This window comes from Vanellus vanellus, assembly GCF_965231255.1.
Source record: "Vanellus vanellus genome assembly, chromosome: 2".
Taxonomy (NCBI): Eukaryota; Metazoa; Chordata; class Aves; order Charadriiformes; family Charadriidae; genus Vanellus; species Vanellus vanellus.
This window is the reverse complement of record NC_138906.1, coordinates 131,784,192-131,800,175: the sequence shown is the minus strand read 5'-3', so window position 1 is coordinate 131,800,175 and position 15,984 is coordinate 131,784,192. Positions and strand designations below refer to the sequence as shown.

The 15,984-nt window shown below is 37.9% G+C and overlaps 1 protein-coding gene across 2 annotated transcripts in view; it reads left to right on the top strand.

Moving 5' to 3' along the window:
- The window catches only part of PDE7A (phosphodiesterase 7A), a gene marked incomplete at its 5' end in the record, with an annotated part of 75,969 nt that extends 61,157 nt beyond the window's left edge, over positions 1–14,812 (top strand). For both annotated transcript variants that reach the window (XM_082479627.1, XM_082479626.1), the window contains 9 exons: positions 1,017–1,080; positions 3,412–3,507; positions 6,220–6,320; positions 8,205–8,336; positions 8,657–8,748; positions 9,386–9,530; positions 11,244–11,340; positions 12,348–12,428; positions 13,835–14,812. In XM_082479627.1, coding sequence (XP_082335753.1) covers positions 1,017–1,080; positions 3,412–3,507; positions 6,220–6,320; positions 8,205–8,336; positions 8,657–8,748; positions 9,386–9,530; positions 11,244–11,340; positions 12,348–12,428; positions 13,835–14,046 — 1,020 coding nt within the window. In that variant the 3' untranslated portion in view covers positions 14,047–14,812. The remainder of the gene's footprint in view (positions 1–1,016; positions 1,081–3,411; positions 3,508–6,219; positions 6,321–8,204; positions 8,337–8,656; positions 8,749–9,385; positions 9,531–11,243; positions 11,341–12,347; positions 12,429–13,834) is intronic.
- Between the last annotated feature and the right edge of the window lie 1,172 nt (positions 14,813–15,984).

Sequence of the window (15,984 nt, the reverse complement as noted above, 5' to 3'; positions counted from 1 at the left end):
GAGCTGAAGGGGAACGAGCAGGCAAAGTTTACAGGTTAATCAAGATCCCAGAGGCTGTGTTGTCTTAATGATTGTGTGTCAAGCTGCTTGTTTGTAACCTTGATGGAGAAAAAAGGATGCTTATAATGCAGTGTATCCCTATGGCACGTAATCAGGCTGCAGAGTGGGAGGAACCTGGTAACCTGGAGGACAGATATAAAAAGTGTACATCTAATTAAATAGCAGAAAGATCTTGTTAATGCTGCTTGTTTATTCTTGTAGCTGAGTTTTAGTGGCTGGTTGAGAAAAGCTAGAATGCAATAATTGGATCGTGAAAAAGCTCTACCAATCTAATGAGTACAGGAGAAGACAGGTATCTGTTGTAAAATGTGCTGGGCAGGTGTTTCTGATAGAGGCAGGGGAAGCAAGGACTGTGACTGCTGAACTCTAGTGAGGCCTCGAGTGCTGTTTGCTGTTCTTGTTCATCCATGCTGCTGGAAGAACAGTTCATGTGGAGCAACTCTGAAGAAGTGCTGGTTCAGTGAGGTGGAAAATCAAAAGCCAGTTTCTTTAAAAACATATGAAAAGCTTGCCTCATGTGTCTAGTGAAGCATCTAGATACTATTTCTCTTGCATAAGCAACGAGGGAAAGAGAGAAACCACGGTGAAGGACTACACATAGGTTACCTACTAGCTCATTGCAAAAATTAAAAGTGGAAGAAGCCTGAACACCAAGTTATTCTGTCATACTGTTTCTGGTTTTAACCTAATTGTTTTAAATTTTATTTCTTAAGAAATTGACTAAAGGATGAAGAGAAAAACTCAAGCCAGTACTGTTGAGATACTTCTTGTATTTGCAACATATATTTTAAAGTTTACCAGTTATCAGCCAAATTTAATTATTATTTTGATACTATTTTTTCTAGATAGAAATCCTAAGACTTGCATCAGTCTCTGAAATCTTAAATATTCCTCTGGGCTATGGGAAGATAGGCATATACTGAGAAAAAAGTGACAGCTTTTGTGTTTTCTTTCAGTGTATGCTGGAGAAGGTTGGAAATTGGAATTTTGATATTTTTCTTTTTGATAGACTGACAAATGGTGAGTTTACTTTTGCTATTTCATTTCTGTTTTATCTCTTAGCATAACTTAACTGTTGCCCTTACATTGTGGTATGTGATTTCTTGTTTGCTAAAAAGTACAAATTTCATCAAGTAGTACTTTTTGATTTAATAGTCTTTAATCTAAATCCTATCTTGCCCAGCCACTCCATTAAAATGCCGTCACTGTCAGTACTGATAACAGTCATTGATTTGTAGAAGAGGCCCCCTTTGTAGGTTGCTGTTCTCTCTTTTAGTGTAAGTAGTAATTTGTTATAAATTAACAAATAATTTTGCTAATTTAGTCTTTTTTTTAAATTATGGAATGCTGTTAATTTATATGGTTGTGTCCAAAGGGTCAGGTACATTGAATAAGTATTTTTCTGATAAATTCAATGTTGGGTAGAAAGTTCCGTTACTTAAGGTACCATAAGAAGGCAAGGTGGTATAAGTGCATTGTAATTATATCTAGCAGAATACCTAGAGAATTAGGAGTTGAGCAGACAGACGCTGCTGTATGCGTAGCTTGCACAAAATAAAAAAAAAAAAAGGAAGAAAAGATTATGGTTAGTTTTGTACACTCATTAAAAATAGCTGTAGATACTAAAGAAGTAGTCGCTTTTAAAAAAAAAAAGTCCAAGCATTGGCTAAGTTATGGACAGAGAGTTAGAAAAGAGATCTGTAAATGTGCTGGAAAGGAGGAGGGAGGGCTGCGGCAGTGGATAGACTGAAGTTTTGTATTATAATCTGCAGCAATGGAAGCCGAGTTTTGAATAGAATGGAGGAAGGACATGAGCACGTCCAGCACAAAGGTGACATTTGTGTCAGTGTGGGAAGTGAATGGAGGGCAGCTCTTGTACGTTTTCATCAGTAAAATGGATTTGGTAGCAGAGATGCAGTCAGAGTGTCTAAAACTGGCAGAAGGAAAGAGAAATGACGTTCGGAAAGGAAAATATGGTGCCAAAAGATAATTTTCTCTCCTGTTTTTTTTGCAGAGATGCTTGGCTTAAGCTAGTGTAAAAGAAGTATCCTCGCAGTTTGATTTAATACAGAAAATGGATATAAAAAAAGGAAAAGAGCAAAGATTTTTACAAGTAGAATAGATAATAATAAACTTTAGACTAGATAACCGAATGAGAAAAAGCTATGTGTGCAAGTTAACCTGTTTGTAAGCATAGCTTATTTCAGATGAGTTTCAGATGCGAGTGATCTGAAATTATCTTTTTTATATGAGGCCTTCTCTACCTTTTAAATATGCTTTTTCCATTTTCGATACTACCAGTATAGCTTCTATTGTGGAAGCCTTCCTATACTGTCTCTTTTGCATCCTAATTTAGTCATTCTAGAAGGCAGACTTGTTCTTGAAAGTTTGTAAGGGGAGAATGCTGTACATAAAACTCTGCTTGATGAGCTGCCCTGGACGAGGTTGTAAGAAGCAGCAAATTACTAACTATTGTTTGAAGAATTGTGTATCTTACTGTGAGGAAGCGGTGTGCACATTCGAATACATTAAGCCTAGTAATAAGCTAGATTTAGCAGAAATGTTTGTCCTTTTGTACCTCAGTGTCTGTCTGTGCTAGGTTCTTTAATTCCTGCCAAATGAAGATTGTCAGAGTCAATGTACTGAAACGGAGTTATCTGCCACTACATATTGTTTGCAGAGTAGATAACGAGCAAGCTGTTTAAAGTAAACATTTGCAGGCTATTTCTCTGTCTCTTAGTTTTACTTGTTTTACCACTGCAAGTGATTATAATATTATAGCTATGAGTAGGTGAAGTATACTGTAAGCTTGTAATAATATACATTTCCTAGAGAAACTTAAAACTTTTTCTTTGAGTTCTGGGTGAAATGAGGAGTAGTTTAGCAAAAAAAAAATGATGAAAATGAGAGACAGCACATGTACAATGTATGCTAATCGATGGTGTTGGTTAGCTTTTTTCGATACCTAATTATTTTTGTATTCAGTTTTAAGCTGTATGTCTGTTTATAAATATCATGATGCAACATACCACAAAGTTGAATACTGTTGTTAACGGGTTTGCACGTTGAAACCTGTTGTTTTTTTAATGTTTGGTAACATTTTCCTCCTATGAGTTGACAGTGGACAATTGGTGAATGCATTATAATTATGCAGAAACACTGGTGATTACTAGAGGAGATAGCTAATGGAATCTTGTCATGCAGTAAGATTTAAATATTTATCATAAATTGATGTAGAGAAATTTGCTTGTATAATTTTTGTGACCAATTTGTTTGAAATAATACATTTCTTATGAAAGAGTCACTGATTTAATGGCTTCCAATGAATTAGTATTTTCATCTTATTTTTAGGAAACAGTCTAGTCAGCTTAACCTTTCATCTGTTTAATCTTCATGGACTAATTGAACACTTCCAGTTAGATACGATGAAACTTCGTAGATTTTTGGGTAAATACAGCTTTTTATTATGATGAATATTGCTGTTTATCCGCATTTTTATACCATAAATGAAGCGCTGGTTATAGTCTAGCAATAAGGTTTGAAGAGTACTGATGCAGTCCAGATTGTGTGGTGATTTAAATTTGACAGATTGTCCCAATCAATATAAAGTTTCTATGATTATAGAAATCTTCATGTTAAATCCAAGCAAGTATTAACAGGTTTAGTAGTTTCATACCAAGTACTATATTGTATTTATTAAATCTAAATAATCAGGAATATATGTGACATTGTGTGACATTTTTGTCGGGAAAGGCTAGACAGCTCCTTTCTTTGTTTCGATTTTCAGTTCTGTTTTAATCTTAATTTCTGAAGTTCAAGATAGTTTTCTAACTGTATTTATTATGTCAGCTTGGCCATATTTAATGGAGCCAATTTGATGCTATCTCTTGCTTGCTCAAACTCTCCTACAAAAAAGCACTGTACTGTGGGCATACTTTCTCCATAGAGCTGAAGACAATTTTACTCAAATGCTGGGGCCTGCGATGCTGGAATGCTTCAATGGAAAGAACTGTAAATATGATGTAGAGTATTCAAACCAAGTGATACTTTCACTTGACAGCTGAAAGAGCTGTCTTTGCATCCCCATACCATAGACACAGATGCTGATCTGAGGCTTCCTTCAGTTCTTCTGTGACAGTACCTTTTATTTCATTTTGTGGAGCAGGGTGTTTTTTTTTTTAACTGAGCAGGAGAAACAAGTTTCTGGTCCCTTTTAGCAGGCTTTCACAGTTTCAGAGAAAACAATTTTGTGGTTACAAAGCTTGTCATTTAACAGGGGAGAAATCACATTTGAAAGGCTTTTCTCCCCTTTCAAGTAAGAGAATGTTTTTGTTTTCATCATTTAGTTCTCTTTCAGCTTCAAAAAAATTCGGTTTTGTTTTACATTTCATGTTGTTTTAAAGTGGACTCAATTCCTTTCGGTTTCAAAAAGGTAGATCAGCTGACCTTGAGGGCTGATATATTGGAATGTGAAGAAAATTATTATAGAAATCTGGTCTTAGGCTACTCAAGTTGTAACTGAGTGTCTTTTGTCTTTCTCATCTTGCCTATTTCCTGGTTAGTTGAGATTTAGCAAAAGACAATACTTGAAATGATTGACCAGTTAGGAATGACTGGATTAGTTAAATGGTTATCAAAAGATAACCTTAACTACATATGACTACTCAAAGCCATGTCATTAAAATATGATACAGATCTGTGTGTGTATATATATGTTTGTTTATACACATACACAGTCTTTCTGTGACTTCCAAAGGTTATTTGGAGGTCTGTCTCCTCCTACTGTGTGTTTTCAAGTTCTTACTCCAGACCTGAATGGGGAGAGAAAATCCAAAGCACTACCTTCCTGGAGACATATCTAGTTCTGGCAAACCATGATCAAAATATTGTCCTAGGTCTGCTTTATTAAAATAAGTAAGTTAAGAAAATTGTAGCTGGACCAGCATATGAAGCCACCAAAAAAAAAAAAAAAAAAAGAGGATTAAGCTAAAGACATCCTCGTTTATGCACTGGATGTGAGGAATAGGTGAAAGGGAGTTCTACTGCAGGTTAACAGAGCCCAAAGATGCTTGTTTTCATTATTTTACATATGAGGTGTCAGCTGTGCATTGAATACTCTTGAGATTACACAGTGGTTACACTACTTTGACTTTTTGTGAGCCACAGCTCTTCACAAACACCGTGGCAGTAATGCTCTACCATTATGGTCACAATTGCATGGAGGGTACTGGCTCGTAAACTGAGTAGGAAAAGAGATTGTGGACATGTTTGAATGGGACTGACAGACTGTAGTCAGCCAGGAAAATCTTCTTTTGAGGTTTGTTTGAAAGAGCTAATGTGTCATATCAGGCAAAACTCTAGAATGTAGTTTCATTGCTGTGCTTCAGATCTTCTCCCTCGTATCCTTTTTAATATTATAGTTCTTTTATGCTACGTACTGAAGCTAATGTGGATGTCCTTTAAAGCATTCTACCTATAATGTTTAAAGATGGCCAAGAAGATGGAGGAAAGAGTAGGAAAGCAAGGAAGAAGTTAAATAGGGAAAATTAAATCTAGGAGTGGTTAGTCAGACCATCACCTAAATGAGATTCTCTTCTAAATTGCGTATAGGCTTAAATTTGCCTGAGTACAAGCATGAGAAGATGCCTAAACTATGTAGAGGTGGCTTCCCATGACCACTCACCTGAAGGGGAAAGAAAAGCACTTCATATGACAGGAAAGCAGTGCCTAATTCCTCTGATCCTGCCTGTTTTCAAGGCATGATATGAAGTCACCCTGATGCTTTGGGAAATAGTATCATCTTCATTTTGTATTCGAGGTTGCCCCAACGTTCAAACAGGCTAGATTAGCAAAGGGAGCCTTTCCTAGGAAGTTCTCGAAGTCGAAGTATCTCAGATGATATATTGATTTCAAGTTGTTTAATTTTTGCTTTGAAATGACTTTACATGTAGTTGATTTCCTTTAGAAAATACTGTTTCGTCACATAAAAATCTTTTATACCTGGGTCTTGCTTTAACTGAAGATTTATTGACTTTGACGCTTTTATGTGTATGTAACTTGTGATATTGCATATTTCTGTGCCTAATAATGACATGTAAAATGGTACTTGAATAAATCGCTACTTTTATTTAAATTTGGATATTTGTTATTTTCCTGCAGTTATGGTTCAAGAAGATTATCACAGTCAAAACCCTTATCATAATGCAGTTCATGCTGCTGATGTGACTCAGGCCATGCACTGTTACTTAAAAGAGCCCAAGGTAAGGAAGCGTTCTCACTTTTACATCCCACGTACATATAGAAACACATGCATTTGTGTGTGTGCACATATATATGTATATGTGTATGTGCACACACTTTTAATTAAAAACAAACCCCAAAATCGGAAAAAATCCACTTTTTGAGCATGAAAGGGGGAGAGGAATCTCCATGTTGCTGAGGCTGTGGGTTCCCACTTGGCAGTATATGCTTTTTTTTCACTCTTCGGAGTTGGCATTGTCTTTTGTGTGACTTCATGTTGAACCAGAGAGGGAATTGATTAAGATTGCAGCTGTTTAACATAGCGCCGTGCCCCAGGACATTTACATAGAATCACAGCCTGAGTCAGAGCTGGCAATAATAAACCTGTGTATTCATGGTTTGAGGTGTGTTTTTTTTTTTTTGTTTGTTTGGTGGCTATTTTTTTCCTCCAGAAACTACTGTTACCCTTGCTTTGTTCATCTTTGATGTCAGTGAATAGTGTGCTTCTGCTAGAGGCACCTTATATATAAGCAAGACATAAGAAGTTCTCTTTGGCATTTCTTTTTAAAAAAGGGGAGTGTGACAGACCTTACAAAGCTCAGCTAATTCAGTGTTTGTTTCTTATTACTTGGACTGCGGGCAACCTGCTGTAAGTGATGTCTTAGACAACTTCAGGGCTAAACCTTGTCCTTCTGTATTAACTTGAAAACTGTAGTGCTCTCTAGCCAGGTGAGAAGTAGTTTACCTTGATGCAGATTGTCACCAGTTTGGTATGTCTGGAATAGCATAGCTCTTTATTCTGCTTCTGAGGTAAAAACAAGTAAGTTCTGGCTCCGTGGATGTTTTTCAGAGGCACTTTGCCCGCTTTTCCCACTCAGTTTCTCTGCGCTGCTCTCAGATCAATTGTTGGTGCAGTCAGCCAAATCAGAGCTGATGCATGATGAGGTGTTTTTTTTTTTTTTTTTTTTATGGCAGGCAGTTTGGAAGCTCTAAGCATTTTTTATTTAATACACGTGATGGAGGTTTTGTAATGCTTCGGATACAAGTATAGACTTTGTATTTTTAGTAACATGTACAGCTACTGGTTCTCTTGCACCGGAGTACATTGTAAACATGTGAGGCATGATAGATGGCAAATGCAACAGGGAATATAAGCTTCTGTCCTCGCAGGGTGTTTGCTGCATTTCACTTTTGTGCGAGCGGAACCGCCCTCTCTGTTTTAATGGAAGCTAGACTTTATTACTGAGTTTAACTCACAAATCTCCCAACCAGAAGTAGTAACAGCTATAAGCAGTGAAAATAAGTCCGTGCAGTTTCATGCTGAGTTAACGTGCACATACTTCTTGAAGATATTTATTTTTGGCAGATTTTCCTCTTTCGGTTCTTTTCCTGCTAGATTTTGAAATATAATTTTGTGATAGGGTAGAAATCCGTTCTGAACGGTTCTGAAGTCTTCCAGGGAATTAGTTTTTTCATTTTAAGATGAAAGGTTTTTGTGTTTTTTAAAGCAGTTTGTATTTAAAGCAGAATTGACACATACCGACAGACTTGATAAATGAGATGGAGAGCTAATTTTAAGAATTTGCTGCTTTTACAGGATCTCACTAGAAATAGTACTTCATTACCAGCCAGAAAGTAGCATTTTGTGTGCCAGCATTTTTTTAAGACATAACCTTCCATTCAGACAGAATAATGCTTAAACAATTGTTGAAATTCTGTAGCTTTCAGGGGGAAGAAGTACTGTGAAAAGTCAGTGCAATATTAGTTTTACATTATTAAAATTTTCTGACTTTCTGTTGGCTTTTAATTACTAAAAGAAAAACAAAAATGTGACGCCCATGGACTTTTTCTAAGGGCATACTTGCATTGCTAACAGAATTACATTTGTTGTTGTTATCTTACAGCTTTCCAAATCTTTAACTCCATGGGATGTTCTGCTCAGTTTAATAGCAGCTGCCACGCATGATTTGGATCACCCAGGCGTTAACCAACCTTTCCTAATTAAAACAAACCATTACTTAGCAACTTTATATAAGGTAAGGACAAAATAGGTTGTTCTGTTAAAACCAGGTTTGGAGAATGCCTGAGGAGTACAGAAAAGGAATATAAATTGGGATGTGTTTAGCTAGTGGTAGGTTTGAATCTCGACATTGTTTCCATGCCACTGGGATAAAAGAATGTGGAAGCTAACAACGTATTCTGGATTTGTGAGTTTTAATGTCCTGGGGGCGGGAGGGGGGAGAAAAAACACCACCCCCAAAACCCAGCGAACTGTCTGGTACCACTGTTACTATATAGCTCTTCGGTTTAAGAAAAAGTAATTGATTGATACCTATAATGCCCTTTTCATTTGCAGAATACCTCAGTATTAGAGAACCATCACTGGAGATCAGCAGTGGGGTTGCTGAGAGAGTCTGGTTTATTTGCACATATGTCATTAGAAAACAGGTATGTTTAAACAAAATAGTATAGATCAGTTTAAGATGTAAGTAAGCTGTCGCTTAAGTAAAACAGCCTTGTGAAACAAGCTAAATTATTGCATGGTGATTCTGAATACAAATCTTAGATTATGATCTAGTTTAAGAATTCCCAGCGACCATGCTGTTGGAGTAGAGCAATTCATGGTGCAATGTGATATTCGGGAAATAACATTTACTGCAAGCACACTGAAGAAGTGTGTTCATATAGTCAAGCACCTGTTTAGATTAAACTTGGCAGCCTTTTCTTGTTCTGCCACCACAACTGTAGTTTAAAATAGACCCTCTTCACGGACTTTAGCAAGAAATAAGCTTTAAACAATTAGTTTGTGCATTTTTAAGGGGGGGGGGGGGGGAGGAGGAGGAGGGGGGAGCTAAAAACTGTTTTAATCTTCCTAGTAACTGCCTGTGAAACATCCTGATATTTCTATGGATGTTGTAGGAATTTTTCAGAGAGGGGGGAAAAAAGAGTTCAGTGAAAATGCTGATTATAAAGCTTGTGGTTGTACTTATATAATAAAGAATATGATAAAAAGACATGTGAATCTAGTGATAGATGTTGTTCTTAATTGTTATGCTTTTTGAATGTTTGGTATCACTAATTTCAGGCAGCTGATGGAAAGCCAGATAGGTGACCTCATTCTTGCCACAGACATCAGTCAGCAAAATGAGTATCTGTCCATGTTTCGATCCCATTTGGATAGAGGAGACCTATGTTTAGAGAATGCGAACCATCGTCACTTCATTTTACAGGTGATCTTTTTGGTAACATTTTTGAAAACATCATTTTAGTGTCAAAACCAATTTACTTAAAATGCTAAATACTACATCTTCCAAGCTATCTCCTGCTTTCAAACAAGCTGAAATAGCTTTTAGTCATTTTGTTTCACAGAATCACAGAACGGTAGTGATTGGAAGGGACCTTTGGAGATCACCTGGTCCAACCCCTCTGCCAAAGCAGGTTCACCTACAGCAGGTTGGACAGGAATGCATCCAGGCAGGTTCTGAATATCTCCAGAGAAAGAGACTCCACCACCTCTCTGGGCAGTCTGTTACCGTGCTCTGTTACCCTCAAAGTAAAGAAGTTCCTCCTCATGTTGAGATGGAATTTCCTGTGTTCAAGCTTGTGCACATTGCCCCTTGTCCTGTCACTGGGCACCACTGAAAAGAGCCTGGCCCCATCCTCTTGACATCTTCCCTTTAGATACTTATAAGCATTGATGAATTCCCCTCTCAGTCTTCTCCAGGCTAAACAAAGCCAGGTCTCTCAGCCTTTCCTCATAAGAGAGATGTTCCACTCCCTAGATAATCTTTGTAGCCCTCCACTGGACCCTCTCCAGCAGTTCCCTGTCCTTCTTGAACTAGGAGCCCCAGAACTGGACACAGTACTCCACATGTGGCCTCACCAGGGCAGAATAGAGGGGGAGGATAACCTCCCTGGACCTGCTGGCCACACTCTTCTTGATGCACCCCAGGAGACCACTGATGTCCTTAGCCACAAGGGCACACTGCTGCCTCATGGTCAACTTGTCCACCAGGACTCCCAGGTTCCTCTCTGCAGAGCTGCTTTCTGGCAGGTCAGCCCCTAACCTGTACCGGTGTATGGGGTTATTCCCCCCCCCCCCCCCTCCCCCAGGTGCAGGACCCTACACTTGGCCTTGTTGAATTTCATTGGGTTCTTCTCAGGCCTGCCCAGGTCTAACTGTATGGCGGCACAGCCCCCTGGTGTGTTTCATTACGAAAAGGTTGTTCTATCCACTTCAGTCTCCTGCCCCCCTCCCAGCTCTCCTCCCAGGTGATGATGTGTGTTGGTAAGCCCGATACCTTAGAGTTGCTAAAGCAAGGAGACTTGTATTTCCAAGACAAGGTTAAGTTCTTCTGATGACTCCAGTGCAGTCTCGGAACTGTGAAATGCTTTGTCAGAACCTGTTTCAGGAAAGGAAAGCACTATTGTTGTGAATCAGTTTGCAGCTGTGCTAGAGAGAGGCGCTTAGCAAGCTTTAAAAACAAAAGCCTTGAGAGTCTCTTTAGGTGTATAGAAATTTTTATTATTGGGTTCATATTATGGACTATAAAAGAAAGTGGACAAACAGATAAGTTCAGTCCTGTGCGAACCATTACGAAAAATGTAAACTTCAGAGCCAGAAATGCAAAACACTGTTTGCTTACTTTGATGTTTCTTTTTCTGAATTTATTGTTGTCTCCTGTACTAGTGAATGTACTAAATATAGTGCCCCTGAAATACTTTGACTTGACTGAGTTTCCATATTACCCAGAGATGATCATGAGATTAGATATGTTCTATAATCATTTTTTAAAAATGCTCATGGAACTAAGTTTAGAGAGAAGCGCAAATGGTAGGTAGGTTTGTTACTCACGAAACTTAATCTGCTGTCAGGAAATAAATAATTACAGATGCTTCTGTTGGAGGGAAAGGTGATCTAACACTGTATGTTAACTTACTAGATGGCTTTGAAGTGTGCTGATATTTGTAATCCATGTCGGACGTGGGAGCTGAGTAAGCAGTGGAGTGAAAAAGTAACAGAGGAGTTCTTCCATCAAGGCAAGTAGAAGTATCTGTGGTACATAATGTATTTATACCGTGGCGAGAGCGACCATGAGTCATAGCTGCTTGCAAATAAAGGGATTTATATTTAGGACTAACAGAGATTTACAGTACAGTATGGGATTTTGTTACTTGCATGGGCTGTACTTCTTGCAAAAGGTTGGTGTTACTAAAACCCAGCGAAGAATCCGAACCTGGAACGGCTGGTTCAATACATCCTTCAGCCTGAAAGGTGCTTCAGGTGAATGATTGTCCTCACTTTACATCTACCTAGTTGTTTCAGTAAATTATGAGATAGATTCATCGTGTATCTTCAATATTTAAACTTTGGCTGTGAGGTCTGTTGGTAAGCAGGTAAGAGCTAGGCAGGCGGTTTTTAGTTACCGTGCAGTTGAGGCTACTTACTTACGTAAGTAGTTAATAAAGCTTTTAATTGACAAATGGAGTGATTCTTTTCCATTCTTATTCAGTTTAAATAATGAAATAAAGTGCTTCTCCTTTCTTAAGGCTAGCGTAGTTGACTTGAGACATGCTAATTTGTGCATGGCTACGATAAATGGGGAACAGACTGCTTTATTTAGTGCTGATCACGTGAAGCTTATTCTTAAGCAAAGGTGATGGGGAAGCAGAACAACAAATTGCCTTCAGTGAGAAATTGCTGACGGCTAAACTATTCTGTATCGCTAAGGGGGGATCTTAATTTGTCATTTCTGTGGCAGTCTAGGAGGTTTTACAAGGAAGTGTTTTAAACCTTGAGGAAACCTGCGATTTGATGTTTTTTCTTTAATTATTGTTTGATGAAAAATACAAAGTACTGTTAGTCTTACTGGCAGACCTACTTGTTTTTTTGGGGAGATGTGGGAGGGAAGTAAATGCATTTAACCGGCTGCAAGATACCATCCTTGTTAACCAACTTCCACAACTCATCTTTGTTAGTGTTTGATTACTCCGTTTGGCTCTGGACTTGATGACATAACAGTCGTATTATACTTTTGTTTCTTTAGGAGATATTGAAAAAAAATATCACTTGGGTGTGAGTCCACTTTGTGACCGACAGACGGAAACTATTGCCAACATCCAGATTGGTAACTGCAGTTCAATTTATTTCCATAGATTTCTTTTGGGATGCAATTTGAAAAAAAGTACCTTTTAGACACATTTCCTAGAGGTTGTACCTGCTCTGTGTGTGTGCGTGGTGGCACTTCATTACAAAGAGTGATTTATTTTTGTTTTTATTTTTTTTCAATTTGCTATGTAACATTTCTTCCTTGAATTAAGTGTTTACGAGAGGTTTACTGACAGTCCTGGAGACCAAAGCCCCTGTGTTTCCTCACGGAGCAGATACAGCGTGGGAAGCAGCTGTCTGACTGTTCCTGTGCTGCTGCCCAGAACTTTCCCCATCTGACGTGGCCAGGTTGGGAACAGGAGGAGTGCTCGTTCCTCCTGCCTGTGCAGTACCGGGTGCCTTTCGCAGCGAGGTTGCCACAACAGGGATGCACGTCTCTGTATTTAGCTTTCTGGAATATTAGCATTCTGTTTAAACGCAGCCTTGAGAAGGGTGGTGGGCAGACGTTTGACGGAGAACGGCAAATAACTATTATTTTTACTTTTTTCTTTTTTTTTTTTTGCTAACTTGAGTTGAATTTAAAATAGTACGATAATTTATTTTAGTTATTTTTGATAAAGTTGCTTATGTAGATTGAATGGGACTCAGTTAAAAACACGGTAAAGAAAATAATAAATTTAATCTCAAACACAGTATGAAACAGTGCTTTAAATTAGAGATGAAACCTGATCTGTTCAGTCAGCTGCACTGTTTTAATTTAGAATGTTAGAAAATCATATTTCTGTAATTGACGGATTTGATTTGGGTCATCTTACCATTGAATTTTTTGTTCATGGAAGTAGACACTATAAATAAGCACACATGCGCATACACAAAACCATGTATATAAATGTTTGTGTTGATGTTTTGTGGCTATTTTGTTTAAAAACTTCTCTAATTTGTATTTTTAGTCAGCTTAATATTGTGAAAAGTTTCTCTTTTTTTTCCCCCTCGGTAATATAGTTCAGAGTGTTTATGGGGTAATTTGTTATAAAATCTTTCTTTTAGAAATTTGGGTTTTCTAAATTAATTTGTGTGACTTAGGTGCTGATGTTTAGATTCCCTCCTTTGCCCCGGCCATGTTCTCCAATATTCTCTTTTATTTGGTCATCTTTGTGAAAGAAAGGAGGTTAATTTGTAATCCAGTATAATGCTGTTCTTTTGACTGACTGGTAAAATCTTTTACATCTTGAGAGATTACTTCGTAAAGATGCCCTAAATATTGAAATGAATTTTTAAATGCACATTGGAGAAGACTTGTCAGACGCATAGTTTATTTTTTGCTACTAAATTCTATTTAAAATATTTAGTTTGAGTATTTTTTCCCTTTTTTTTAAATTTTATTTTATTTTTCACTTGGATATGTATGTTTGCTTGTTTTTGAAGGTTTTATGACCTACTTAGTGGAACCACTGTTTGGGGAATGGGCCCGGTTTTCAAACACCAGGCTGTCGCAGACAATGCTTGGCCACCTGGGACTGAACAAGGCCAGCTGGAAGGGGGTGCAGAGGGAACAGTCCGGCAGCGGTGACGATGTTGACCCCGCTTTTGAAGAAATGGACTCAGATATATTACCTCAGGAACCTCGATTGTCCTGACCTCAATCTTCATGACAAAACTGCCTCTTCTCGTGGTATCTGCGCGGTTGGATTAAAGGAGATACTTGGCCAGCCCAAGGTTTTGGTAAAATGGGAAAATGATGCCAGCATTATTTATTTCCAAGTTTTCCTTTGACACAGACCATTTGAACCAGAATTTTTTTAAACTGCAAGATCTGAACATAGAGCAATATGCACACGCCTCAGTTGGTTTTCGTTCGGAACCTCGAATATGCAAAGCACAGCAGTGACTGAGCCTTGGAGGAACAGTACAAAAACTTCATTTGTGCCACATGGCTTTGGGTTTTTTTTTTTTTTTTGGTGACATTTGGAATACGGTCTTCAAATCTAAGACTTGAGATGGATTGTTCCGCTTTCTTGGAATTTAGCAAGACTTGCGTAAATGTGTTCAAAGCATACCTTCCACTCAGTCCCTGTTTTAATACGGAAATGTGAAGTGCCCATCCTCTGCTGCCTCTGGCAAGACTTGATGTTTACAAATGTACTCTGAAACTATTGGTTCTAGACTTAACCTTTGCGCATGGCTGTGAAGGAACCACTAACTTGGTTTTTTTGCTTTTTTTAAAAGAAAAAGATCAAATCTGAGACTGCAGCTCTTTGTTTCTTTGGATGCCAGAAAAGCCTCCCATTTGCCATAATTTTGTTTGTGCACTGGGAACTGAGCATTCATCATAGAGCACAGCCAAGCTTTACTCCAGTGCTGTATGGGAATGCAATTTTTTAATGGCAGAAAACACTTCTGAATTGGGGAAGGGAAAGGGGTGGGGGTGGGGGGAAGCGTCCGAACTGCATTGCGATTTTGCAGTGGAAACATCGCATGTTGTTTTCACTATTGTACACTTGAACTGCACATGCAAGAAAAAGGTGGAATGTCTAAACACCATAATCAGCTCAGGGTATTTGCCAATCTGAAATAAAGTGGGATGGGAAGCGTGTCCTTCAGAACAAGGGTACAAATGCCCCTTTCGCTGCAGCGTGTGTGTATGTGTGGGTGTGTGAGTATGTTTGGGACAGGGGAGGGCGGGAGGGTACTGGGAAGGGTTTGAACGGCAACATTATTATTTTTTTTTAATTATTATTTTATTTATTCTTTTAGAATGTGACAATTTTCATGATCAGCCACATTGGGGAGGAAACTGTAACAAATTGCTACAGATGCCTTAAACTATGCACAAAGCTAAGTGACCAAATTTGTTTTTGATTTGAAAAATAATAAAAAAAAAAAAAGTGCATTGTTTACGTATTCCTCCCTCTACTGAAACATTACCCACTAATGGGGTTTTGATGGAAAAAGGAAAAAATGTTTTTTAGGACAAAATTAAAGGACTAATTTTAAACTTAAAACATTCCATTTTTGTAATTTGTTTTACATTGTTTTAAGTACAGTAAGCACAACTGTAATCTAGTTTGAGAAACTGGTGCTTTATTTTAGTTCATTTGTATTTCCCTGTTGTTATTGTAAAAGACTGTTTATTAATTCTGTTTACAGTTTGTTGCAACAGCCATTTTTGGGAGAGAGCTTCAGCGTAAAGCCATTTGTAAAGGCTTTGCCATATTCATTTTAATATGTGCCTGTTGCTGTTAACTTTTAATTAATAAAAAACAATCTTTTCACATTATGCTCCTGTACATTTAAGTTACGACCAAGTCCAGCGTTACGGAAAGATAGCTGAGGTTGCGGTCAGCTTCCACTGTAAAACTAAGCCAACTTTTGGATTTGAAAATAATAGTCCTCATCTGCCAAAATTTATTGCCTCTTGGAGCTTGGCCTTTTACAGTTTGAAAAAACAAATCCTGACTTACCTGATTGTTTCCCTTCTAAAATTAAGTTGTTTATTATTCTTTCATGTTCCCTGAAGTAGTATCATTAATCTCAAAGTGGCCATGTTTAAAGAAATAAATTTATAATGAAACCAT